This window comes from Brachyhypopomus gauderio, chromosome 1 (assembly GCF_052324685.1).
Source record: "Brachyhypopomus gauderio isolate BG-103 chromosome 1, BGAUD_0.2, whole genome shotgun sequence".
NCBI lineage: Eukaryota > Metazoa > Chordata > Actinopteri > Gymnotiformes > Hypopomidae > Brachyhypopomus > Brachyhypopomus gauderio.
The window spans coordinates 22,786,378-22,812,851 of NC_135211.1; the positions used below are offsets into that span (position 1 = coordinate 22,786,378).

Here is a 26,474-nt window from a genome sequence, read left to right on the forward strand (position 1 = left end):
ATAGACATCTCTCCTCTAGACATTTCTTTCAATGCACTCAGATCAGCACACTCCACTCAGCACACTCCCAAGACCACTTTGAGTTCACCAGCTGTGTTCTGCAATGAACGATACAGTTCAAGCTCCATCAGTCTTTATAAACAATACCCAGATTAGGACAGATTAGGACAGCCCTTTTTTTCTTTCCCAGAGATCTGAATTGATTCTACCCCCACCAGCACTTCAATCAATTAAATCCCCACCCAAGGCCAGTATGGATAGAGCAGTCTTGAATGGACCTCATACCAACAGTTACAATAAAAGAATAAGCACACATTTGTTATGTTATGCTATGCCTTTCAGGGTGTTTTATACATCTGTGTTTATATTTGACTGGAAGATTAGTTAACTGACAATTACTGGAGTCCTACAACCCAGCTGGCAGCTGCAAAAATAGCATTTCTTAACAGCTGACCTCAGCTCTGGAGTGCCATGATATATCTTACCATCTCCAGCAAGTGACAACAAACTAAAAAAATGGCCATGCAGGTAGCAAATGTGTGTGTCTGTTTACTACCGTCATTCACCCTGGTTCATTTAGAATCTATGTTCTTTTCCTGGAATGCCCTAAAGTCAACTGTCAGCGTGAGAATAATCAAGTCTTTCGAAGCATGTTAGGTGTGGGTGTCAAAACTCAAATGTTCAAAAGATCAGCTGCGTGTTTGCAATTCCCAGGCGTGATGGTTTGAGATGTCTTCAAAACATCCCTGGACATTCAGTGGGTGAATCCAGTCCTTCCCTGTGTAGCTGAAGGCTGAGATCAACTCTCTTATTTCTCTCCATGGTCCCAAATTCCCAGCAAGTCCCTTAGAGCTGGAAAGCTGCTCTAATAGAATCAAAACTCGTTCCTCTGCTGTTGGCTGGAGGCTGCCATTAAGCTATTTTCGCCATGTCTGATGCAGCGAGGGTCTTTGTGGAAAAGTTTAAACAAAGAGGAAAACGGTTCAGATCCCAATGACCCAAACTCATACTCAGCAAAGCAATCTCCTGAGACATAAGCACAAAAACGTCCTCAGATGCTTAAAAGCTTTTCTTCAACAAACAAACAATACATTAAATTAATCCAATGGCTTTATAATGAACCGAAAAGGAACTGGCAAGCTGAACAAACCAGTAAAAATATAATGGAACATTCTAGAAACTCCCCAGCCATACACGCCAATAGGACATTTTGTTTGTTGATCTTATAGAGCTCCATCCTCAAACATCCAGGTAAAAGATATGTGACAGAACAATGTGTGATAGACCAATAGGTTTGTGTCCATTAAAACAGAGCCGCTTGTCTCTCCTAACATCTCCCCAACCTGGAGTCCACACCTAAACAACACTGCTGTGTCAGAACCTGTCCCGATTCATTCCAGTCATGTCTAATTGACCGAATGGCCAATTCTATCATGTCTGACTGACGGGACGGACATCCGAAACCATGGCCTCGTGGCTGACCTCTGACCCAGAGCTGTCAGTCCTGCTGGGCGGTGAGATGTGAGACAGTGAAGTGGAGAAGGAGAAGCCGATGTCCTAGAGCACTTCTCCCAAGACTGCTGGGAGGACAACGTAAATCAGCACAGACACAAAATACCATGTGTCACTAATCTCCTTTATAATAATCCAAAAGTAGGAAATCCTAAAGTGATCAAACATTACTGGGTTCTATACAGTGACGGTCAGACATTACTGGGTTCTATACAGTGATGATCAGACATTACTGGCTTCTATACAGTACTCCACATCAGAAAGCAGGAATTTCAAACTGCAATAACCCTGCACTGAAATGACAGAGTGACGTAAGTGTATAAGTATGCATCAAAATTATACAGAAACTATAAAGGATTAAACAGGACCAACAAAAGTATGGGCCCCCTTTGGGTCTTTTCTCAGCCTTGGGAGGGAAGATCTCTCTATCAGACTCTCCAGGCATGCTGCAGAAAGATCTAGAGCAGCACCTTGTTCCTCAGACATGAATGGAGTTCACGACCGGCGGCAAACAGACAAAAGCCATACGTTAGACCATTAGAGATTAATGCGCCATGTTATTAGGCCCCCGTTCAGGCAACCAAATAGCAAAACTCTCATAAATGTTCGTAGATCCAGGGGGGTCAAGCTTTTCAAAGTGGGGGTATTCTGGGATGTCATAGCATGCATAGCATGTTTTAGTATCCATTTAATCCTGACAAAAGTTGGAATGGAATCATGTTTCAGCAAAAGTGTTTCAACAACCCCTCCACCCCCCCTCACTCCCCCGTTGGCTACGTCCCTGCGTAGATATAGTTACTACAACGTGGGGCTGACAACTTCTGCCCAGACATGCGCAAACATACATTTTTGAGACAGTTATAAATAAATGACACTTTCAGATTTTCTAAAAATCTGTTTGCCAGAAAGTACAAATGGAAAAGGAAGGAAGGTGTGATTGTGTTTGGAGCTGCCGAGGGCGAAGAACAAGGCGTTTCCTTCGCGTGTGAAAAGCTGATGTTGGTTTGATCTTTTATCGCAGCGGCAGCCTGAAGGAATGGCATGTGATCCGCACTAATCTTCACGTGTTGGTCTTGGCCACTTCCACCTGCAGGGCTCCTGTCTTAATCAGGACAAAGCGCCATCCTTGCTGAGTGCTGAGTAATATGCTAATCTGATCTGGCTGAGGCTCAGTGATCTCTGCTTTTATCAATGTTTGTTGTGTTGCGCTAGTTCAAATTTCTGTCAGAGATAAAGGACAGGTAGGCATGTATGTCCATTAGGGTTGCAGCGGTAACCGGTTTCACGGTATACCACGGTATTAAAATACACGGTTATCATACCGTGTGCGTTTGCTTATTACCGGTAAAAAGCAAGCCTGCGGAGAAACTAACCCGCGCATGCGCAACTCCGCTCTGGTTCAGCTACTCAGCACAGCGGTGAGAATGGCAGAAAGCGTATCAGACTTTACAATTTTTTTAACAAAAAAAAGCTAAACTAAAGTCAGCGGCGAAAATGACGTAATCGCGGTGGCTCCGCCCGTGCGCGAGGGTCTCACGCGCTGTCGATTCGCGAGGTCGTGCACCTCTCGAATTTTGTAACTTTGCGCGCGCCGCGACTCAGCGCAATGAACAAAGTCATGTTTGCAGGATTCATACACCTTTACAAGGTGGAATTAAAGCACTTGTACGTAACTTTAAAGGTCCGTTTCAATATCTCCCAGCACCTTAAACTTAATAAAGTTAAATATTTATACATATACTCGAAATAATTCGCTTTTTCATCACATTATTTAATGGTTGTTTATTTTCAAAACGCCCAATCTTAACGTCTTCACGTTTTCTCATGTTTCATCCTGGAATTACAAGAGGCTCGTATTTGTTAACGTAATACGAGAGAACTGTGCGGAGTCGCGCTACGGTCACTAGTGAAAAGAATAAACCTAGCTTTTTATGGTCCTTGCTTTCACTGGATGTGAAAGACGCCATTAATTTACATGCGTTCATTTTCAAATTCTAACGTGCCTGTTTTTCATATGTTAAAACCAGACTCGGTATGAAAGCCTTAAAATAGAAATCTCTATTGTGAGGGTCATGTCAGAAATAAATCATCTCTTTCTGCAGTATCTGGTTATATTCTAACTTGGCAGTACAACGGACGTTTACAACAGTTGTTGATCAGACACTGACCCAGGCTGAGTTTATCAGATATTAAATAATTTAAACTTAAATAATTGTACTGAAATCCATGATTTAGGTTTCTCTAATTTTGCAGTATTTATATAAACATGTTTACAGCTTATTTTTTTTTAAAGGAGGCATTTTGTATACAATAGTTCCAGGTTTCTACAATAAATAGTTAATTGAACAAAAAAAACTTGTTGTAATTTCTTTAAGGGTCAGTGTATCTTTTAATAATATACAAACTAACTGTGATACCGTGATAACCGTGATACCGCGGTATTTTCTGAGACGGTTATCATACCGTGAAAATTTCATACTGTTGCAACCCTAATGTCCATATGACAGATAGATAGAGACAGAGAGAGAGAGAGAGAGAGAGACAGACAGAGAGAGAGAGAGAGAGAGATAAAGAGAGAGATAGAGAGAGAGCGAGAGCGAGAGAGAGCGAGAGAGAGAGAGAGAGAGAGAGAGAGAGAGAGAGAGAGGTTGCCTGGCATGAATTCCATACTTGTGACAGCTCATAGAAAACAATTTAATTGCTCCAACAATCAAACAAGATGAAACAAAATGTGAGCATGCCCAAAACTCCTGCCAGCAAGTCTGTAATCTCCCTCCAGGAGCAGAGAGAGAGAGGGAGGAGAGAGGGAGGAAGAGAGGCAGAGGAGAGAGAGGGAGAGAGAGAGAGAGAGAGAGAGAGAGAGAGAGAGAGAGAGAGAGAGAGAGAGAGAGAAGAGGGATAGAGAAAGAGTGGGAGAGGAGAGAGAAAGAGAAAGAGAGAGAGAGAGAGAGAGAGAGAGAGAGAGAGAGAGAGAGAGAGAGAGAGAGAGAGAGAGAGAGATTGGAGGGGAAGTTTAATGAATTTCTTTGGCGGTTAATCTGGTTCTCAATCAATCTCAGTCCAAGATGGCCTTAGGCTGAAATATTTGTACATACTTCAACATTAAGATTGAGTATATAACACTCTCTCTCTCTCTCTCTCTCTTACACACACACACACACACACACACACACACACACACACACACACACACACACACACACACACACACACACACACACACACACACACACACACATACATACAGTGGGCAGTATGATTGAGTAGCAGTGAACAGCTATATAAGGCAAATGCTTCTCCTGGGGAAGTTACAGCAGAGCCCTGAAACTCTTGGGGCGTCTACATTTCTAAATATGAGCATTTCAGCAAAGGCAGTGAGACATATTAATGGAGTGTTAAAGCTACAGGTGAGCACTGCAGTACTGAAGTAGCCACATTGCTAAAAACGGAGCGAGTTAGTTCACTGTGGTTATCGGTCACTTTCTCACCGTGTCAAGTCCACTTACATTAATTAGCTGTGATTGTGTACAACAAAATCATTTAAACAATAGCAGTGGAACATGGAAAAATGTCTGCAAGAGAAATGCCTTACACACACCCACACACACACATACACACACATACACACACCCACACACACACACATACACACATGCACACATCCACACACTCGTACACCCACATACACACACCCACACATGCATAGCCGCACACACACACCCACACATACACCCATACACCCACGCACACACACACACACACATACACACACCCACACACGCACATGCATACCCGCACACACCCGAACATTCGCGCGCGCGCGCGCGCACACACACACACACATAGTGGGTGGTGCACTGCTGTGGTATCAGTATCCAGCATCTTGTTCAGCAGATTATGGAGCAGAGAGCTTCATTAAGTGGGATTACACTGTAACTCTACCTGTGGGGACTGCAAGAAGGCCAAGCAGGAAGACCCCAGAGCCATGCTGCTGTCACACACACACACACACACACACACACACACACACACACACACACACACACATTCACACAGACACACGCACACACAGACACACGAACGCACGCACGCACGCACGCACGCACGCACACACACACACACACACACACACACACACACACACACACACACACACACACACACACACACACACACACACCACAGGACCCCAAAACCCATTTGTGGTTACAGTGTATACCAAAGCCCTGGGCAGAAAAAATTAATAGGCCTCCACCAAAAGGCACAGATGGAGGATACCATAGGGATCTCAAGAGTGAGTCTAGATGCATTGTCCTTTGCTTGTTTGCTAAGTAAAACAATGCTCAATATTTTAGAGAAGCATACTCTCAGCAAGCATACTCTCAGCAAGCATACTCTTCACATGTGGTTTCCAGATTTACACCTTAATGCTAATCCAGGGGCTGTGAAGGACTGGAAGATGAAGGGTCTCGCATCTGTGTTCTCCAGCAGCAAGACTGATACAATCTGCACGCACGCACGCACGCACGCACACACACACACACACACACACACACACACACACACACACACACACACACACACACACACAGCTTCCCAATAGAACACAAGAGCGATTAAGAAAGACACTGGTGATAGTGAGTGCAGAATGTGTCTTAAGTCCTTCTAACACTAACAAAGCACTGAAGCACTGAAGCACTGAAGCGCTGAAACGCTGAAGCGCTGAAGCGCTGGAACGCTGAAGCGCTGAAACGCTGAAATGCTGAAGCGCTGAAACACTGAAACACTGAAACGCTGAAGCGCTGAAATGCTGAAGCACTGAAGCGCTGAAGCACTGAAGCGCTCTTATCCAGCAGGGTGAGAGAGCCCACGCCATCGTCCTCCAGTCAGGGACCAATATGGCCCAAATGCTGACAGCTACTTTTACACATGAGAGGAAGAAATGGGAAACTTTACACCCCTGTCTAAACCATTAAAGTCTCAATTACAGACCCTATAACTGTCTGAGAAAATGTTTCAGTGCAATGCTAGTTTTCACTTTTTAATGTCCAAAACAGTTGCTTGTCATGAGAGGAGAAAATTAACTGCTGTTTAAATGAGTTTGACCATCAATAACGTAACATTGCTGACAACTTTGAGAGATTTTGAGAGTTTTTGTGTTTATTTATTGTTTAAAGATAACTTCAACCCATGTGCTGTCTTAAGAGCTGTATGACATTATTGCAAAAACATCAATCCAAAATGTGATTTTGTGTGTGTGTGTGTGTGCGTGCGTGCGTGCGTGCGTGTGTGTGTGCGCGAGCAGGAATATTTCCCACTTCCCTCTAGCCGAATGGCTGTGTTGACACGCCAGCACAGCGCAGTGATGCAGGAATCCCATCATGCTCACTGGTAGCTGTGTGAGCTGAATCACTGAGTCACACGTCTGGCGAGTGCAGTGTGGTCTGTGGTGTGCAGGTCTGTGGTGTGCAGGTCTGTAGTCTGTGGTGTGCAGGTCTGTGGTCTGTGGTGTGCAGGTCTGTGGTGTGCAGGTCTGTGGTGTGTGGTGTGCATGTCTGTGGTGTGCAGGTCTGTGGTCTGTGGTAAGCAGTGGGAACCTCACATGCATGTTTGTGATTGCCTTGATCTAACACACTTGCATGTGCTGGTTAGGACTTGCATCAGATGGGTTAGATGAGAGTAAACAAACAAATAAGTGGTTATGGTGTTCCAGAGTCCATCCCAGGGTTAAACACTCTGACTCCACTAGTTCTCTAACACATCATCACTGGATGGAAAACATCCACTTATCTTGTATTTTATAATGGTGCAAAAGGACTGAAGTTATTCTGTAATCATAGCAGCTGTGATGTATTACGTAACCGATGGACATATTGCTTATTTAGCAAAAAGAGAAGTGATGTATGCATGAGCACAAACATGTATACCACACACACACACACACACACACACACACACACACACACAAACACACTTATGAGTCACGTTCTGGCAACAACAGGAGTAAGTTTAAAGTCATCACCGAATCAGGAGCCACTGCTTGGTTCCGTAGAGCTTGTGACAATTGTGTCCATTCACCAGGTACCTTCTCTGTTCCTTTCTCAATGTGTGTGTGTGTGTGTGTGTGTGTGTGTGTGTGTGTGTGTGTGTGTGTGTGTGTGTGTGTGTGTGTGTGTGTGTGCGCATGTACATATCTAATGGAAGATGAAGACTAAACATGTTCAAACAAGGCAGAATAGCTTAATACCTGAAAAACCTGATTCCTGATTCCTATGGTACCACCAGCCTAGGTGAACATACACACACACACATACACACACACACACACACACGCACGCACACACACACACACGCGTGCACACACACGCGTGCACACACACACCACAGGACCCCAAAACCCATTTGTGGTTACAGTGTATACAAATGCACACATCATGCACTCTCACAGGTGCGTTCAAACACATTCTCACATACATGTTCACATACAAACATACATGCACACTCACACAGATACATACTCACACATGGAGTGCATATCAAAATATGTCCCCCACACTCTCGTACTCAGAGCACGTCTGTCTCCCCACTAAAAGGAAATGCTAAAGAGGCCGCCCCGATACTCTGGGAAACACCACAGGATGTCTGGAGGGGGGAAATTAAATACCCTCACTGAGATACAAACAAGCAACGTGGCAATAAACTATTCATTAACCCCTATTCACAGAGCGAAGGGGGAATAGGCCACTGGCTTAAGAAGTTAAACAGAGACTTTATACAGCTGAAGCCCCAGGACTGTTTACACGACAAAGAGTTTTGCTGACAGCCCAGTGCATGCAGGAAATGTATCAGTGCAGAGTATCACTATGCCTATGTTGCCTACCTTACTTTCATCTCAAGGAGTATCTCTCTCTATATATAACACACACACACACACACACACACACACACACACACACACACACACACACACACACACACACACACACACACACTCACAATGAGCGCAACTTATATCTTCATCAGGACCTGACCTGAATCACCTCGCAGAGCCAAACAGAGAGGGAGAGTTCGGCCTATCCAACATATGTGTTTAAGAGACAACAGTGAGCTCTCCATAGATGTTCAAGTGGTATGTGTGTGTGTGTGTGTGTGTGTGTGTGTGTGTGTGTGTGTGTGTGTGTGTGTGTGTGTGTGTGTGTGTGTGTGTGTGTGTGTGTGAAAGAGTATATGTATACGTGTGTGAGTGTGTCCTGCTGGGAATGAGCTCTATAGGACACTATAGTGTAATTAATGAGCAAAGTCCCTATGTCAGTTTCACAGCTCCGCTCCCTCCTGCGGGAATGAGAATGAAATGAATGAATGGAGAAGGAGAGGGGGACGACCCACACACCCTCATTCACACCCTCCACGAGCGTGGGCGTGAGTGTGGGCGCGAGCAGGGCGCGACACTGACACCAACAACAACAACGTCAACAGAAAGAGAGCAATGCATCCTCCAGGGCCCACCCCTCCAGGGCCCACCCCCCCCCCCCCCCCAACACACGGGGGAACACTTGAAAAGATGTGTCCCCCACAATGAGAACCACAAGCGGGGGGCTTAGTAGGGTGGAGCGCTGGCTGGACTTCAGTGAGAGCTGATGGGAGTTCGCCTCCTCCCCGAGACAGACAGGGCTGGTGGGGGGCTGATGGGGGGAGGGGGGTCATCTGAATGAGAATCAACCTCTCGATAAAGGCATCAAAGAGTGGTGTATGGGGCCACTGAGTGGCACTTCAACATGAGGCCCCGCCCCCTGCCCACTACATGCCCGCGCCCACACACACACACACATACACACATACACACACACACACACACACACACAAACACACATACACCACTCAACAAGGTCTCGGTGGGCTGAAAAAGACCATCAGGCTGTCCCCGCCTCCACCGCCATCGGATGTTGGGAGGGATGGGGTGAGAGGAAGGAGGGAGAATGGGGAAAAGAAAGAAAGAAAGGTTTAAGAGAACCTCCTCTGGTAAATGTGTGTTTGAGTGCGTTTGAGCTAGAGGGTGGAGTCTATGAACTAGAGTTCTCCCTCCAGATAAAAGGTTCAATATCATTAAGGCAAAAGTTCCATTTAGAACCTTGACAAGAACAGCTCACATTGCACTTGGTTTACATTCACTGCTTTCCAAACCAAACTCAAAGTGCCATGAATGCATGTCAGCTAACCCAGGAAGTGATTCTTCCCCATGCAGTCATCTCATGGAATCCAGTTGGCACGTTCACACAGACGCGTTCACATCTGCCGGTCTGCTCCAGCCCACATGAACTGGATCGCCTCTTAAGGGTGCGTGTGCAGACTGGTGAGGAAGCACATATCTGAACAAGCACCAGGCAACGCGGCCTCGGTTACCAGGCATGGAGACACAGTGTCTTTATATGCATGGCCCTTTGGCAAACCAATATCTACAATAAGTCTTGCCAGTGCAAAAAAAAATTGGTTTTAGTATTGCGAAACAGCAAAACATGGCAAGTGCCTGAGCTTATTAAATTAGATGCCAAGAAATCTAATTTCATACATGAAAGCATCCAAAGAACGTCCGGCGTGATTGACGGGTGGCTGATTAAACAGGGTGGGTGTGCAGAGGGAGCTTGTGCTTGACCTGTCCCTCAGAGGTCATGACCTCTCCACGACCTCTGAAGAGAATCTTCACCCACGCATTTTACAGAGAGAGCAGGCACTTACTCAGGAACGCTGAAGATGTGGGCGCATGGAGAAAACCTTAACACAACCTTAACACAACCTTAACACAACCTTAACACAAGAGTAACACACCGCATACCAAAAAAAAGACTTGTACCTGCACATGTTGTTTTGCTTGTGAGATGTGCTTTACATTCTTTCAGGAGTAACAAAACCCTCACACTAAACACCACCCAAACACAATGCCTCCACCCAAACAGAATCTCCAGTCTAAATCCAACCTCTGAATGAAACAGCAAAATGTTGACTCTCCTAAGTCACACGAACAATACATTTCTGTGGTATGTTTTTTTAGACACATTCTAGCTGCATGTGTAGACTGCTTGTGCAGACCAAAAACAATGACTGGGTTAATGCCTAATTAATCCTTAGCAAACTCAACTCGAGTGCTTTTCAGGTTAATCGTAAACCTTTCCTCATTCCACTACAAACATAACCGTGACTGTACACATCCGAACAACCACATTAAATTATCTTAAACACACATGTACACACACATACACAAACTCTCACTCACTCACACACACACACACACACACACACACACACACACACACACACACACACACACACACACACACACACACACACGGCAAACTGTTCAACTCCATGACTCTTTAATCTGACAGCAATACAAACAGCTAAAACTACTCCTTTCCCAGTTGACAGTCACTTGTACAGAGGGTTTAACTCCTACAATAACCAAAGAGCCACCGCTGACGGCTTCTTAAAGAAAACACTGACTGGCATGTGTCCTGACGACATGCATAAGGAACCATAATAAGAAAGAACGGCAAAAAGCACAACAAAGGAAGAATCACATAAACATAATGAACAGTGTGAGAATGACATGCTGTCTTCATGTTCCTCCACTATATTTGAGTTTTTAAGTATTTGAACATTGGAGTAGATAAGGCAGCATGACTCCGGCTGGGGAGAGCCGGGCTGACCTGGTTCAGCGAGGTCTTTAGTGGCATCTCAACAACAGAGTTTTGCATGTTGCAAGTAAAGTGTGTAGGGCGGTGGATCCCTGGACCTGTAACCAGACTGCCGTGGTACCACTAACCAGGAGGAACGATTCCAGCCTTATTTCTGCTCAGAATATATGAATACTGATGTGTGTGTGTGTGTGTGTGTGTGTGTGTGTGTGTGTGTGTGTGTGTGTGTGTGTGTGTGTGTATGTATATGAATGCTTACATGTGTGTGTGTGTGTGTGTGTGTGTGTGTGTGTGTGTGTGTGTGTGTGTGTGTGTGTGTGTGTGTGTGTGTGTGTGTGTGTGTGTGTATGTGTGCATGACAGAGCATGCAGCTCATCTTAGCCAGTTGTTCACTAAAGCATTCATCTTAAACATCTGGTCACAGATGTGCACAAACCTGCAGTAAATCTAGCAGAACTGTTTCTGCAAGCAGGCAAACATTCACTAATTTACACTAATGCACACACACATAAACACATACACACGCAAGCACACATGCATGCACACACACACATGAACACACACGAGCGCGCACAGACATCACACATGCACACTTCCTAATGATAAACGCAGACCACCCAAAGACCTTCGGATACACTGAGAGCTTCAGGCTCGGATGGGTTCACTGAATGAAACGCGGGAATGCACAGAAGGCTCCGGTCACTGGAACAGGAAACAACGGCACTTCCGTATCTTGCCGAGAACGTCCTCGATTCTTTCTTCGCACGGGGCCCTGACTGTCCCCCAAAAGGAGGCAAAGCCCACAGCTGGTGTCTCACTTCACCAGTACAGATCAGGCCAGACGGCAGTGCGGCCGGACATGTCCTGGTCTCCTGTGGAGGAGGAGGAGGAGGAGGGAGCCGTAAAACTCGCCTCTGCTAAACTCTGCTGCTGCAGACGAAGGTCAACAGGTTTTCACTGGTCTGGGTTCATGCTCAACAGATGAGATGGATTTTCATATATTTTCATATGAGGAATCGCAGGAGTCACTAATGTGGGCTAGAGATGAGGTCCAGCTCACAGCCCAAGACTTCTGTAGATAATCTTCTTAGGGATATTGTGGAGGATTCTGAATGCTCATAATACTTTGGAACGTATACTTTAGCACAGGGTCTTCTGGTACATGAGCTGTTACCCTACACCTGCTACAGGGTTTGCTGTTTGCTACTACCGTGTGCAGCCCCGTCGACAGGGGGGGACAACCGGGTCTTTTGTCCCGGGCCCCAGGGCCAGGGGGGCCCATCAAAGAGCCCAGCAATTTATTTTTTATTTAAAGTCTATAATTTAAAATAATCTTGAAATCTTTCATTAATATAAAATTCTGTACTCAAAATAAGCTAGGCTAATGTACTTGAAAATGCTTGAAATTGTAACTACTTCGTTTCACAACAATATCTGTCTGACTGAACAGTATTTGTATTGTATTTGTATCTTGTATTACGTTAACAAATACGAGACTCTTGTAATTGCAGGACGAAACACGAGAGAACGTGAAGAAGTTAATATTGGGCGTTTTGAAAATAAACAACCATTAAATAATGTGATAAAAAGCGAATTATTTCGAATCATTTCGAGTATATGTATAAATATTTAACTTAATAATTAAGTTTAACGTGCTGGAAAATATTGAAATGGACATTTAAAGTGACGTACAAGTGCTTTAATTCCACCTTATAAAGGTGTATGAATCCTGCAAACATGACTTTGTTCATTGCGCTGAAGCGCGGCATGCGCGAAGTTAAAAAAAGTCGAGAGGTGCACAACCTTGCGAATCAACAGCGCTTGAGGCCCTCGCGCACGGGCGGAGCCACAGCGATTACCTCATTTTCGCCGCGAACCCTCGCGCCTCGCAACGCGTCAAGTATAAACCAATCAGCTGTCAGAAACAGCTTTGATGTGTGGCTATATTATATACTATATTGTCTGCTACAGAGAAAATTGAAATGACGTGCGCGGCAGGGGGGGCACATGAAACTTTCTTGTCCCGGGCCCCAGCAAGACTGTCAACGGGCCTGACCGTGTGTGTGTGTGTGTGTGTGTGTGTGTGTGTGTGTGTGTGTGTGTGTGTGTGTGTGTGTGTGTGTGTGTTCTCACAACTGGAACTCTACCATCTAACAGAAATGCCCCACCAGTGCTGGAGGAGAGACTGGAAGTGAGTTTTAAACACAGATAAATAAATAAATAAATCCCAAGACCAACTCCAGTCATGGACAATTTGCTCCCCACAAACCTCCCCCATAACGGGCTGGTCTTCACCACAGCGGAGTGCTTCCTGCTCCATTTAATGTTTCCATGCATGGTTAACCACAGCATTCCCAGCCCACTCCATTCACGGGCACGCTCGTTAGCCCCTCCATTCACGGGCACGCTCGTTAGCCCCCTGAGCGGCGGTGTGACTACCCCCCTTCTCTCTCTTTCTGTTGAAATGTGGGGAATACTTGGAGGACAGAGCAAGCCCGAGGCGTTGGTCAGCATGAGTCAGGCTGGTATGCCCTTACGCTCAACACAGCCCGAAGGAATAGAGCTGGGCCAGGAGGAACTGATCTGAGGTCAGTCTGGAGCAGTCTGTGATCGGTCACGTGGTCTGGGGGGCAGGAATTGATCTGGAGTCAGACACAGCAGCACCCACTCGATGGCCAGAGGTGACTGATCAGAGCCACAGTTCAGCCACAAACACTAAAAGCAGGGAAAGCATGTGACTAGCGAAAGCGCCCGCCGCTACTTCACACAGCTAGTGAAAGACCCACAGCCAGTTTAAGCATAAAGACCTGCGACCACGCTGACCTGGCAGAGCCGGGGGTCAAGGGTCAAACCCTGAATGGTAATGTGAATGTGATATTCGCTCGTGCCATCATGTAAAAACAAGGCATTCGAGGAGGAGTGAGGAGGGATGAGGAGGAGTGAGGAGGTGTGAGAAGGAGTGAGGAGGAGTGAGGAGGAGTGAGGAGGGGTGAGGAGGAGTGAGGAGGGATGAGGAGGGATGAGGAGGAGTGAGGAGGTGTGAGGAGGAGTGAGGAGGGGTGAGGAGGAGTGAGGAGGGATGAGGAGGAGTGAGGAGGGGTGAGGAGGGGTGAGGAGGAGTGAGGAGGGATGAGGAGGGGTGAGGAGGAGTGAGGAGGGATGAGGAGGAGTGAGGAGGAGTGAGGAGGAGTGAGGAGGGATGAGGAGGAGTGAGGAGGAGTGAGGAGGGATGAGGAGGAGTGAGGAGGGATGAGGAGGAGTGAGGAGGAGTGAGGAGGGATGAGGTGGGGTGAGGTGGGGTGAGGAGGAGTGAGGAGGGATGAGGTGGGGTGAGGAGGGATGAGGAGGGGTGAGGAGGGATGAGGTGGGGTGAGGAGGAGTGAGGAGAGGTGAGGTGGGGTGAGGAGGGATGAGGAGGGGTGAGGAGGGGTGAGGAGGAGTGAGGAGGGATGAGGAGGAGTGAGGAGGGATGAGGTGGGGTGAGCAGGCCAAGATCCACTCTGTCCACACACATGTGCCTGATGTGTCAGATGTTTGCATGTATCTTCTCATCCAGCCAGCCAGCTGAACTCCATGTGCTGGGAGGGACAGTCTGGGAGGAACGGTTTGGGAGGGACAGTCTGGGAGGGACAGTCTGGGAGGGACAGTCTGGGAGGAACGGTTTGGGAGGAACCGCCGTGGTTTAAACATGCTGGTCCATAGTACTAGGGTAGAGTAACAGGGGCAGCAGGACAATGTGGAAACAGCATAAGGGAAAGGGACATTCAAGAGGAGACAAAAGACACCTCTCTTTCTCTCTCTCTCTCTTTCACACCTAACCCCTCCCTCTCTCGCCTCTCATCTTTCTTCCTCTGTTTCTCCCACCTCTCTCTCTCTCTCTCTCTCTCTCTCTCTCTCTCTCTCTCTCTCTCTCTCTCTCTCTCTCTCTCTCTCTCTCTCTCTCTCTCTCTCTCCATCAGAACATATTTGAATTTCAGAGACACACTCCCATATGAAACTAGTGACTCGGGGCTTCTTCAAAGCTTCTTGCATTCCTCACCAAGGAGCAGTTAACCCAGAGAGAGAGAGTTCCTGACCCCTCTGTCTAAAATAGAACCACGCTATACAAAAATGCATCTCTTGTCCTTGTTACTGTACCTGTTAAGGCAAGCATGCACAGTCCCATAGGGCAGTTTGACCATGCATTAGCTTAGGGATTCCCACACAGGCCCACAGGACACCAATAATTTGATTTAGGTTTTAAGAAGAAAACAAGAAGAACTTGATTCATTAAATAAATCTCAAATATAAAAGAATGTACATTGTCCAAATAAATGCTGTTAACAAAGTATCTGTATAATGACTAATCTAGTCAGTAATTAACAACTCTCCACTGAGCCTCTGTCAATGTGGCAGGATTTTTTTAAATAATTCAACAAGGTTTCTGTTGTGCAGGTCAGAGTTCACTGATGTGGCCAAACGTCACTCTGCTTTCAAACCTCACGCCAACAGTGCCAATGAGTTTGTCTTTCCTCTCATCATATCATTATAATGTAGCAGCTCGAAATCTCAAATCACCCTCCTCCTTTTGAGCTTGTCCAACTGGTGGTTTCATATCTGGTCCTTCTTGTAGCAGTGACGGAGGCTGTGCTAGCTGCCCTTGTTGTAGGTGTGACGGAGGCTGTGCTAGTTGCCCTTGTTGTAGGTGTGACGGAGGCTGTGCTAGTTGCCCTTGTTGTAGGTGTGACGGAGGCAGTGCTAGTTGCCCTTGTTGTAGGTGTGACGGAGGCTGTGCTAGTTGCCCTTGTTGTAGGTGTGACGGAGGCTGTGCTAGTTGCCCTTGTTGTAGGTGTGACGGAGGTTGTGCTAGTTGCCCTTGTTGTAGGTGTGATGGAGGTTGTGCTAGTTGCCCTTGTTGTAGGTGTGACGGAGGCTGTGCTAGTTGCCCTTGTTGTAGGTGTGACGGAGGTTGTGCTAGTTGCCCTTGTTGTAGGTGTGATGGAGGTTGTGCTAGTTGCCCTTGTTGTAGGTGTGACGGAGGCTGTGCTAGTTGCCCTTGTTGTAGGAGTGACATAGGCTGTGCTAGTAGCCCTTGTTGTAGGTGTGACGGAGGCTGTGCTAGTTGCCCTTATTGTAGGTGTGACATAGGCTGTGCTTTTTGCCCTTGTTGTAGCAGTGACGGAGGTTGTGCTTTATAGGAGCCTTTGTTATAGGAGAGATGGAGGCTGTGCTATTTGTCCTTGTTGTAGGAGTGACGGAGGCTGTGCTAGTTGCCCTTGTTGTAGGAGTGACGGAGGCTGTGCTAGTTGCCCTTGTTGTAGGTGTGACGGAGGCTGTGCTAGTTGCCCTTGTTGTAGGTGTGACGGAGGCTGTGCTAGTTGCCCTTGTTGTAGGTGTGACGGAGGCTGTGCTAGTTGCCCTTGTTGTAGGTGTGACAGAGGCTGTGCTAACTGCCCTTGTTGTAGGTGTGACGGAGGCTGTGCTAGTTGCCCTTGTTGTAGGTGTGACGGAGGCTGTGCTAGTTGTCCTTGTTGTAGGTGTGACGGAGGCTGTGCTAGTTGCCCTTGTTGTAGGTGTGACTGAGGCTGTGCTAGTTGCCCTTGTTGTAGGTGTGACGGAGGCTGTGCTAGTTGCCCTTGTTGTAGGTGTGACGGAGGCTGTGCTAGTTGCCCTTGTTGTAGGTGTGACTGAGGCTGTGCTAGTTGCCCTTGTTGTAGGTGTGACGGAGGCTGTGCTAGCTGCCCTTGTTGTAGGTGTGATGGAGGTTGTGCTAGTTGCCCTTGTTGTAGGTGTGACGGAGGCTGTGCTAGTTGCCCTTGTTGTAGGTGTGACGGAGGTTGTGCTAGTTGCCCTTGTTGTAGGTGTGATGGAGGTTGTGCTAGTTGCCCTTGTTGTAGGTGTGATGGAGGCTGTGCTAGTTGCCCTTGTTGTAGGAGTGACATAGGCTGTGCTAGTAGCCCTTGTTGTAGGTGTGACGGAGGCTGTGCTAGTTGCCCTTATTGTAGGTGTGACATAGGCTGTGCTTTTTGCCCTTCTTGTAGCAGTGACGGAGGTTGTGCTTTATAGGAGCCTTTGTTATAGGAGAGATGGAGGCTGTGCTATTTGTCCTTGTTGTAGGAGTGACAGAGGCTGTGCTAGTTGCCCTTGTTGTAGGAGTGACGGAGGCTGTGCTATTTGTAGGTTTGTGCTTTGAACCGACCTTTCCAGAACCTGTGAATGTTCAACCTGCTGGCTGGTTTAATGTTCCAGAGAGATCTGCTGTTAGGATTTAAGCAGCAAACAGGTGAATCAGTCTAGTGGATGGACCATAATGAGGATCATACAAGTTAATACAAGTTCTATGTCAAATGTAAGATCAATCTTATCTTAAAAAATGCCGAAATAGTCTGACACCTGTTTAGAAAAACAACCTCTTGGTCATAACTGCTCGTTAGACCAGTGGACCATCACATCTGTTGTGAAAAATGCCTGGTAGTTAGCACATGACAGAGGATTTCTCAAAACCGCAGGTAAGTGAATGCAATTATGGTGAAGAATGTTAGTAAATGCTAAGAAAGAAAGAGATTCTGAAACTCTCTCACACGACACAAAGCTGAGCTAAATCAGCTTCCACACGCTGGCCTCAGGGTGTCTGTTCGAGCTCCTGCAAATCTCCTCCCCTGTGGAGTTCAGCACCAACCCTAATTTAACATGCTCGAGTCCCGTAACCAAGGGCAGCATGTGAATGTTAGTGCCAGGTGGAATGGATTAGGCTGGAAGTGACCTCTGTAGGAGCACTGATCTCCCAGAGAGCTGACACAGGTATAACTCTCTCCTGTAATAAAGCCATCGTTCAAATGGACCCTGTCCAGTCTCCAATGCCAAACGGGACCAGACACACCCCTTTTTGGTCGCTACCTCCGGAATATTCAGGATTATTCAGGAATATTCAAGATTAGATCTGAGTTTACGTAGCGGTCATATTCAAGGCTGATCTGAAAGCACTCTTAACCTCTAATTGTATAATAACTCAAAATGTGTGTCAGGCAGATTGAACTGATTCCAGGTCAGTAAAATGACAAGTTCCCCTGATTAACACATCACCCTGAGCTGCTGCAGGGGCCTTCAGTACCCCCCTCCCCAATTTCTTTCATCCCTTTCTGTTTTAATCAGCGTTACAAACGCCAGTATGAAAAGTTGTACTGTGCACGGCACTGCAGCAAATCCATTGTCATTTCTAAATGGTTCTTATGCGCTTGGGAAGTCTGAGCACCAAGTCTGAGCACCAAGCGTGTGGTGGAGGTCGTGTGAACTTGCTCTCGCATCTCCAGCTCTCCGCGTCCAAGCGCCACTGGTCAGACTAGCACTGGCTCCAGACACAAAAGCAGTTGGCAGAGTGGCTTCGCCAAATAACAGAAAACACGTCTTCGCTGTTCTCAGAAGTCATCCGAGAAAGATGGGGAAAACAAATTCTACTTATCCTGAAACTTGTGTATATGAGAATGTGTTTGGTTTACTTTTTTCAGGGTGTATTTACTTTATTTGAAAACATTTTATCTCACAGAGTTTGAAAAAAGCGCAGAGGCCCTAAAGGAAATAGTTTTCAGTTTACATAAGTAATAAGAAAGAAGAGTAATATGGCCACACAGAGTCCACATGGGTCACATGGGGTGGGTCCAACACTCCCGACTCATGCTGCTCTTTCACACTGACCCAGGACCAGCCTGTCTCTTCCAAGTCCAACCTTAATCTTGACAAGAGAAACCAAAATAACTGGTCTCAGATCATCTTAAGAGGCCACAATCAATCTATTAACCGCCCCCAGTCTAAACAAGAGAGGAAAAGGTCAGAGCCCCCTGGAGAGCTGCTGGCGACACGTTTTGTGGCTAGTTATGGGTGTGTGTGTGTGTGTGTGTGTGTGTGTGGTGTGTGTGTGTGTGTGTGTGTGTGTGTGTGTGTGTGGTGTATGTCTGTGTATGTGTATTTCTCGATCCCCTCATAAAACCCAAACCAATTCTCCATGCTGCCTTACCTTACATCCTCTCGCTCAGTCATTCTGAGAACAGTAGAACCGCTGTAGATGTCACTGCTGCTAGGAACCCCCATTCTCATCTGTTTAAGATCCATTAGCCTATTTACAGTAGAGTTATAGCTCTGGAGGAGATGTGATTTAGTGCCCCAGTTCTTAAAGATTAGACTGAAACTGAGAGAATGAGAAGCTGGTGTTGTAGAGACTTGAGCAAATCTCATAAAAGATCAGCAGTAAACATTAGAGCTGCAGTAAACACGTCTGACATAACACACACAGTTCTGCTTTTGACATGAAAGCTTATCAACCATCAAACAGGCATAAATGCTCTTTATCCCAGTGGACAACAGTTTTTAAACATGCTTTTCCTGCACGAGACCATTTGGTCAGATTATCCCAGACTCATAAATCTTTGGATTCTGGAATCTGGACACAATCAAACAGCTATTGCTTGGAGATGCTTATCATCTTGATTTCACCCCAGATAGGATGTCAGATCCTTCCCATTCCAGACTAAATAAGACTGCGTACCTCCCAAAGTCGGACATGCACACCACCTCTGCAGCTGTGTTTGATTATGCCCTTGCCTCTCGGATCCTTAACCCTGAGAGTCACGGGAGACATTCCCGAGGGGGGAATGATTTCGATGGTGCGCACCATGAAGGGAAGGAAGTTGCAAAGCTCAAAGGACAATTAAGGTGTTCCTGATTAGCCCTCAGAGTGGGGCAGCGCAGGCTGGGGGTGGGGGTGGGGGTGGACAAACGGCCTATAGCGCGAAAGGTCACGCCCCCTGAACCCTGACGGAGGCTGGCTGACAGAGCGAATCAATTTAGCGATTGGTCGCATCTCGTCTGGTCTCGTCTCCACCTCGAGTCAAGAACCTCAGGATGAGGTGGGTCATAGAGATGAACAGAGTCCATCTTCCCTCCGCCCCGCACTGTTGCCAAGACTCTATTGTTTTCGGGAGGAAAACCCTATCATTCAACTGAGGGCGGTTTGACAGTAGCCAAGTTATGTAAGTAGTGCATGATTGCTGTGTAGCTGATGAAAACATCAATGTCCTTTGATCAGTTCCCTAATTAGTACTGATGTGCTTTGAAGTGGGCTGCCATAACTCGAGAGAGAGAGAGACGTGCACTCTGTTGGGGCAGCAGGTGGTTCTGGGAAATGAAGTCCAGCGAGGCATATCCACATGCAGCTGTTCAGGTGTATCCAATTGAACTTTTACATTGTAACAGGTAATCGCTAAGAAGTGATTTTAGATCAGCCCTGAAATGTTAATGCAATTGGTACCAATTTCAGGTATATTTCTGCTTGAGAGAGCAGAACCTCTGGTAAATGTACCATGTATTGATCAGCACAATCCTGCACCAGGAATATTAGCCCAGTCCTGCGAGATCACCTCGGGACCTCCAGGCGGGAATGAAAACATGCGCACGCTCACACCCAGTGGCATGTGTTCAATCCATCTTGATTAAAGAAGAAGGAAGCAAAAAAAATGGCCCCACTAATAATGAACTGTGCTGGCCAGTGCAATTAAGGGAGCAGGCGCGCTCCAGACCGGCGCGTGGACAGGCTGACAGGCACCAGCACAGAGCTGCAACGCTGCAACGCCGGCACTAATCACAGGCCTGATCGGCACCAGCACAGAGCCAGAGCACGGCGATCCGCTCTGCTGCTCCAGAAAATGTAGCTCTGCAAAAGTGCCTCGAAATCCCCAGACGTGGCCCTGCCTAATCAAGGGGAAAAGTTTAGTGGTCAGGGGCTTTCAGAGCCGTACGGATCTCCGCATGGTGCTGACCATGTATAATTACAATCGTAGCAGCGATAAGAGCGAAACGGAATAGATGCGAATCTGTCGGAACGTTTCATTAAAAAAAGAAGTAGTGGTAATATCCTTGTGCTGAGGCTGTGTGAAAGTCTCTCAGGGAAGTGTTGACCCTGCTTCTGATTTGGTGGTATTTTTTCATCCCCCATTGGACTTTGTTTGTGTTTTTAATTATTTGAACACAGTGTGCAAGGAGGAGCAGCTGCTTGTGAGTGTAATAGGTTGGGGGCAGGGGGGCGGGGCAGACAGGTGGGCAGGGGGCGGGGCTCAGAAGTGTGTGTGTGTGTGTGTGTGTGTGTGTGGGGGGGGGGGGGGGGGGGGGGGGTTATCCACACAACTCCTGTTTGCTGCTCCTCTGCTCTTAGCTGGTACTCCTGTCTGTGGTGGAAAAATTTGTCTACGTTGTAACTTCTTCCACCTTATCCTGAAGCCTCTCTCACAAAATCAAGGCATCAATTCTCATCCAACCACCAGCTCGACCAGGGTCTCAAAAACGTGCCGCAGATGGTGGAGAGCATTCTCATAAGGATCACGCGGATGTAGCAGACCACAGAAGAACCACGACCAGGCAAGAGAATGTGGACCAGAACCGGGTCACGGAGGTGACACAGTAGGGTGGCATCTGGGCTCTCTTACCTTTGAAGGAGAGGAAGACCCGAGGAGCAGGGGAGAGCGGGTCGGTGGCCAAACCTGGACCCAGCGCACACAGAACCAGGAGAGTCCGGACCGCACACAGACTGTCCCAAAGCATCTTGCACCCACTTTTGCTTCCAGAAGCTTCCTGAAAGCAGCTCCTGGGAGCGCTGAAACAACAACAAAAAACCAAACTGAGTTGTGTTTACCAGGTGTTGTTGGTTAGAGAAGGGTGATACTGTGTAAACCATTTCTCCTTCTTTATGCAGTGCACATTACAGGAGCCATTCACTCCAAAGCAATACGTCAAAACTGAATCAAACACGGCTCGCCGAGCAATACGTCAAACCAAAACAAACACGGGCTGCTATGGTGCTCTGCTGGAGCTGTCCAACTGCAGAACCGGCTCCTGAGAGGGTGGAGCCTTGTTGTGTGGCTGCCACGGCGACCTTCCTGGAGTGGTTCTGATTGAGTTCTCCACCGCCTGCTCCCATGCTCCTCCTTTATCCCCCTCTCAGTGCTCGGCTACTGTGGCCTGCCCAGGACGTCCAAGCCCCGCCCCTTCCTAACATCACCGGTTCGGCTATACCATCCAAAGTAAAGCTCATATCATAACTTCATCTTTACACCATTTTGACTGCGTTTATATAAAATGAAAATAGAAATCAGATCGTCTGATAGTACTCTTGATCAGATCGTCTGATAGTACTCTTGATCAGATCGTCTGATAGTACTCTTGATCAGATCGTCTGATAGTACTCTTGGTGGTTTTCAGGTCTAAGAGTCAAAAAATGATCTGTTAGTATGCTAAAGTTGCTAAATAATTCCATCATACCATTCAGGCTCTGATAAAAAGCATGTTTTATATGGAGGAGTCAGGTTTTCCTCTGACTTCTTGGTTTCAACATTCTTGTCCAGAGGGCCTCTGTCATGACAAGTGTAAATGACAAGATTAATGTGTAATATGTATAAGTCAGGCTGTGACAGAGGTGAGATGATCAGAGGAGGGTGTGATCTCTCTGTCTGCTGGTGTCCACACCTCCGTGGCGAATTTGAACTACTGCGATGATAACTGATTTTGAAAATTATCACTCCAGTTTCAGATGGAAAGAGCTATGGAAATATAATATCATTCCTTATGCCAATGTGTTAGTTTCAAAACATATTGCATAGGATTAATTTATGCTATTCAAGAATATTCACCAAATTTATTTTCACAAGGAGGGTTCGTTTTGGAAGTGCATTTGAAATAACCTAATAAATATGGAAATACTCGACCCATCAGATCTTAAACCCAGGCCTTTATTTTATGCATAAGTTTGGCCTTCTGAGACCAGCCTGGGTTGCCAGACCAGCTCTGGTTGCCGTTTGGGTGGATTTGCCTCACAAAATATCTGGCAACTCTGCCCGAGCTGGAGAACAATAAGACCAGTTTTTTGATCAGCTCTGAGAGCATCTTCAGGCTGACAGGGAGGGAGAATGGTGGATAGAGAGAGAGAGAGAGAGAGAGAGAGAGAGAGAGAGAGAGAGAGAGAGAGAGAGAGAGAGAGAGTTGGTCCAGAACTGCTGGCCTGGCCAGGGACGCTTGGGCAGAGTGGAAGCAGCTGTTCAAACCTCAGTTATTTGCAGGCAATTTGTTAAGTGTCCCACTGTTTATTCCAATGCACTGCTTCTCCGCTTCACACAAGCAAGCGAAAATTAAACAACAATTATACATCACAACTGCACGCAGACACCGGGGGACAGGCAGGCAGATAGAGGGGGAGGGAGACAGAGAAGTAGAGATGGAGAGGGAGAGAGAGAGAGGGAGACACAGGAAGGGAGAGGGAGAGAGAGGTGGAGATGTAGAGGGAGGAACACACGTTCATAAAGTCACGCACATGTGCACACAAAGCAGCATCTGAACTTCTGTATTTCTGTAGCATATATTCCATATGCTTGAAAATTGTAGAGAAAGTTTATTAGATCTTTTCACAGTTTGACTTCTAGAAGGCTTTTTTTTTTATCATAACAAGACCCAGGCAGCTTGACTGAGTTCGTGTGTGTGTGGAGAGTCTGTATTATCTTCGTGGACTGCGAGTTTCTCGCGCCTAAGTGCGCCAGTCTTTTCGAGTGACACAGCGGGGCACACGTTTTCATGCTTAAAGACTTAAAGATAGAAGCTACATGAATAAAGATTAAAGGAAAAGCTTGTAATTGTTGAATCGCTGGTGTTAAAAGTTTTGTTGTGTGTACACATTCCATGTTTTGTGAAGAATTCAACATGAAAGAAACGAATTAAAATAAACTAAATAATTGGTTGTGCGAATAACACCATAGCATGAAGCCAATTGCATTAACTGGAACAGGTAGATTCTACTGCAACATGGTCGATTAAACCAACTTTCCCTTTTTGCAGACGACACTGTTAGACTTGCTGACAATACGTCCGCGGGATATCTTAACAGCTCTAATAATTACACATTTATGAGGGTTACACCTTGAAAAGCAGAAGGTTGTCTTTGGTGAGGATGACAGGCTCCTCGGCGGTCATAAACACCGCTTTAAAGATTCACACTGTCATTAAAGCCTTGTAACCGGCTCCTTCTCTGCTGGGGTATTCAACCAGCTCCACCGCGTAAAGCCGCACGTCACATTTGTTGCAGTTTCAACCGCAAAAACGCACTTCTTAATACGATTCATCAGTCAGAATGAATTATTTGTAAAGTATTTCAGTGTAATTTATTATGACTTATTACTTTCCACTAACGATGGTTTGCAGTTTAAGAATGCCAGTTTCTGCGCGCCGTGGATTTTGCGCGCAGAAGAATGTTAGCTCAAGACACGAAACAGATTCGTCTATGGATGTAGAATGAACCAACACGTTTCAATAAATGTCCTACAGTAATCAATGATAGCGTGCATGTTAAATATCAGATCACACAAGTCCCTCTCGTGCAGAGCGCGCCGTGGCACGAACTTCAAACCCCGTGGCGCCCTTACAGTACCACACAAGCCATAAACTATCAACTAAACAACGGCGCAACTTTCTGTGCTATGCTAGTTTTTGAAGTTTAATTGAAGTTACACATAAGGGGAGACTCAACATTTATGTGCGAGGGTGAATGGAAAAAACGAGAGTTGTATAGAGACATCTGGGTATGTAGCTGTTCGTTTGGAGATTTAAATGTAAAGCCAACAATCTCCGACATTTCCTTTACAGAAGACACTCTCAACATTCTCAAATTATGATTATAACATTTATTAGTAGTTGCAGCCTATATAACCTATATAAAAGAAAATAATAAATGCCCTCATCATACCTGGGGAAGTTGTGACGAAGGCCGAAGATTTCACTCCAAAACGTGAAAATACACTAATCCAATTCTGTCTCCTCGAGCTCTATTGATTCTGCATCTATAGGTCCCAGGTTTTGTCGCGAGGCGGAGATAGTCCTTATCTTTCGGAACACCTGAGCGGGCTGCTGGGCTTCTTTCCTGCTGTCGAGTTCATGTGGTTCGTTTATAAAAATCCAGGATGCAGAAATCTGGTTCTCAAAGAAACATTAAAACTTAAATGACTGACAACTCCCTTTGCGGTTGCGAGAGCGCTCCTCGTTTGAAAGTCATTAACCCCCACTCGAGTCTTCGGGTAGGCGCTCCTGACTGCTGGAAAAATGGCTTGGCAGGTGGATGCCGTCTCCTCATTTGCGTACGGCACACCCACGGGGCGGAGCTATACCTTACACGTCCCCGCCCCTTCGCTGTAGAATGCTGGTGGACGGTGGATTTTCTGCGGAGGGTAAGTTGGTCACTTTTTAAATGTTTCTGAACCGTAAAAGATTATTTTGATACAGTACTCTTGCAACATTTGCAAAATGATATTATTGGCAGAAAATTAAATAAAGTATTTCTTAATTAAATATTAATTGAATAAAGTATGAAATGGTGTTCTTACAAATTAATGTCCTTATGCTCTATTTATACGTGAGCAGCACTCAGGGGTAGTTTACATCGTAAGATTAAGGACAGATTAATACATGAGATTGATTAAATGCATCCTAAGGTCCCTGAGCACATGTTTAAGAGTCCTAAATTCATAATGTCACCCCAAACTTCCAAACTCCTGGAACACTGGTACAATACAGGCATCCAATACAGTTTAATTAGATTTATTCTTTTGTTTTAGATAACTTTATGCTTTATACATTATGTACAAATCCTCCACACACACACACACACACACACACACACACACACACACACACACACACACACACACACACACACACACACACACACACACACACACAATCTCATGTAGTATTATTAGTTACAAATCAGAAAAAGGAAAGTCTTCTAGGCGAGTGAAGAGAGGTTTGCGTGTTAGCACTAAGAGATAAGAGAGCACAAAAAAACATCAGCACTGGATTTAGAAAACAAAAACAAGCTAACAAACATCCCGCATAATCAACAAACATCTCGTATCATCAACAAACATCCCATATCATCGCAAGTGCCTCTTCCAGGCCGCAAACATGCTCAGTCTGACAGGGAGAGGACAGCGGGTCCTGCACTAAGCAACTGTCAGATATCAGCTGACCAGTGCGACCTGTCCAACCCAAATGCACACACACACACCTCACCTACCCAGAAGAAGATGCACCTGGCTTCTGCATATGTTTAACTCTGCCCACCTACGGCCAAAGTCAAACTAAAATCTTTCTGAGCACTGTAAAAGATCAATCAGCTGTCAGCATTCACATAATGTCAGAACATACAGTAACTCTGCATTTCTCTCCGGTCCATTGGGCTCTTTTTCTCCAGGAAGTGTATTTTGATTGTCA

The 26,474-nt window shown here is 46.2% G+C and overlaps 1 protein-coding gene across 1 annotated transcript in view; it reads right to left on the bottom strand.

The window, feature by feature from the left end:
* Positions 1–25,307, bottom strand: part of sema3fb (sema domain, immunoglobulin domain (Ig), short basic domain, secreted, (semaphorin) 3Fb) — a 68,060-nt gene extending 42,753 nt beyond the window's left edge. Inside the window, exons 1-2 of the mRNA XM_077003403.1 lie at positions 24,952–25,307; positions 21,653–21,819 (exon numbers count right to left, since the gene is read on the bottom strand). Coding sequence (XP_076859518.1) covers positions 21,653–21,767 — 115 coding nt within the window. The 5' untranslated portion in view covers positions 21,768–21,819; positions 24,952–25,307. The remainder of the gene's footprint in view (positions 1–21,652; positions 21,820–24,951) is intronic.
* Positions 25,308–26,474: the final 1,167 nt, after the last annotated feature.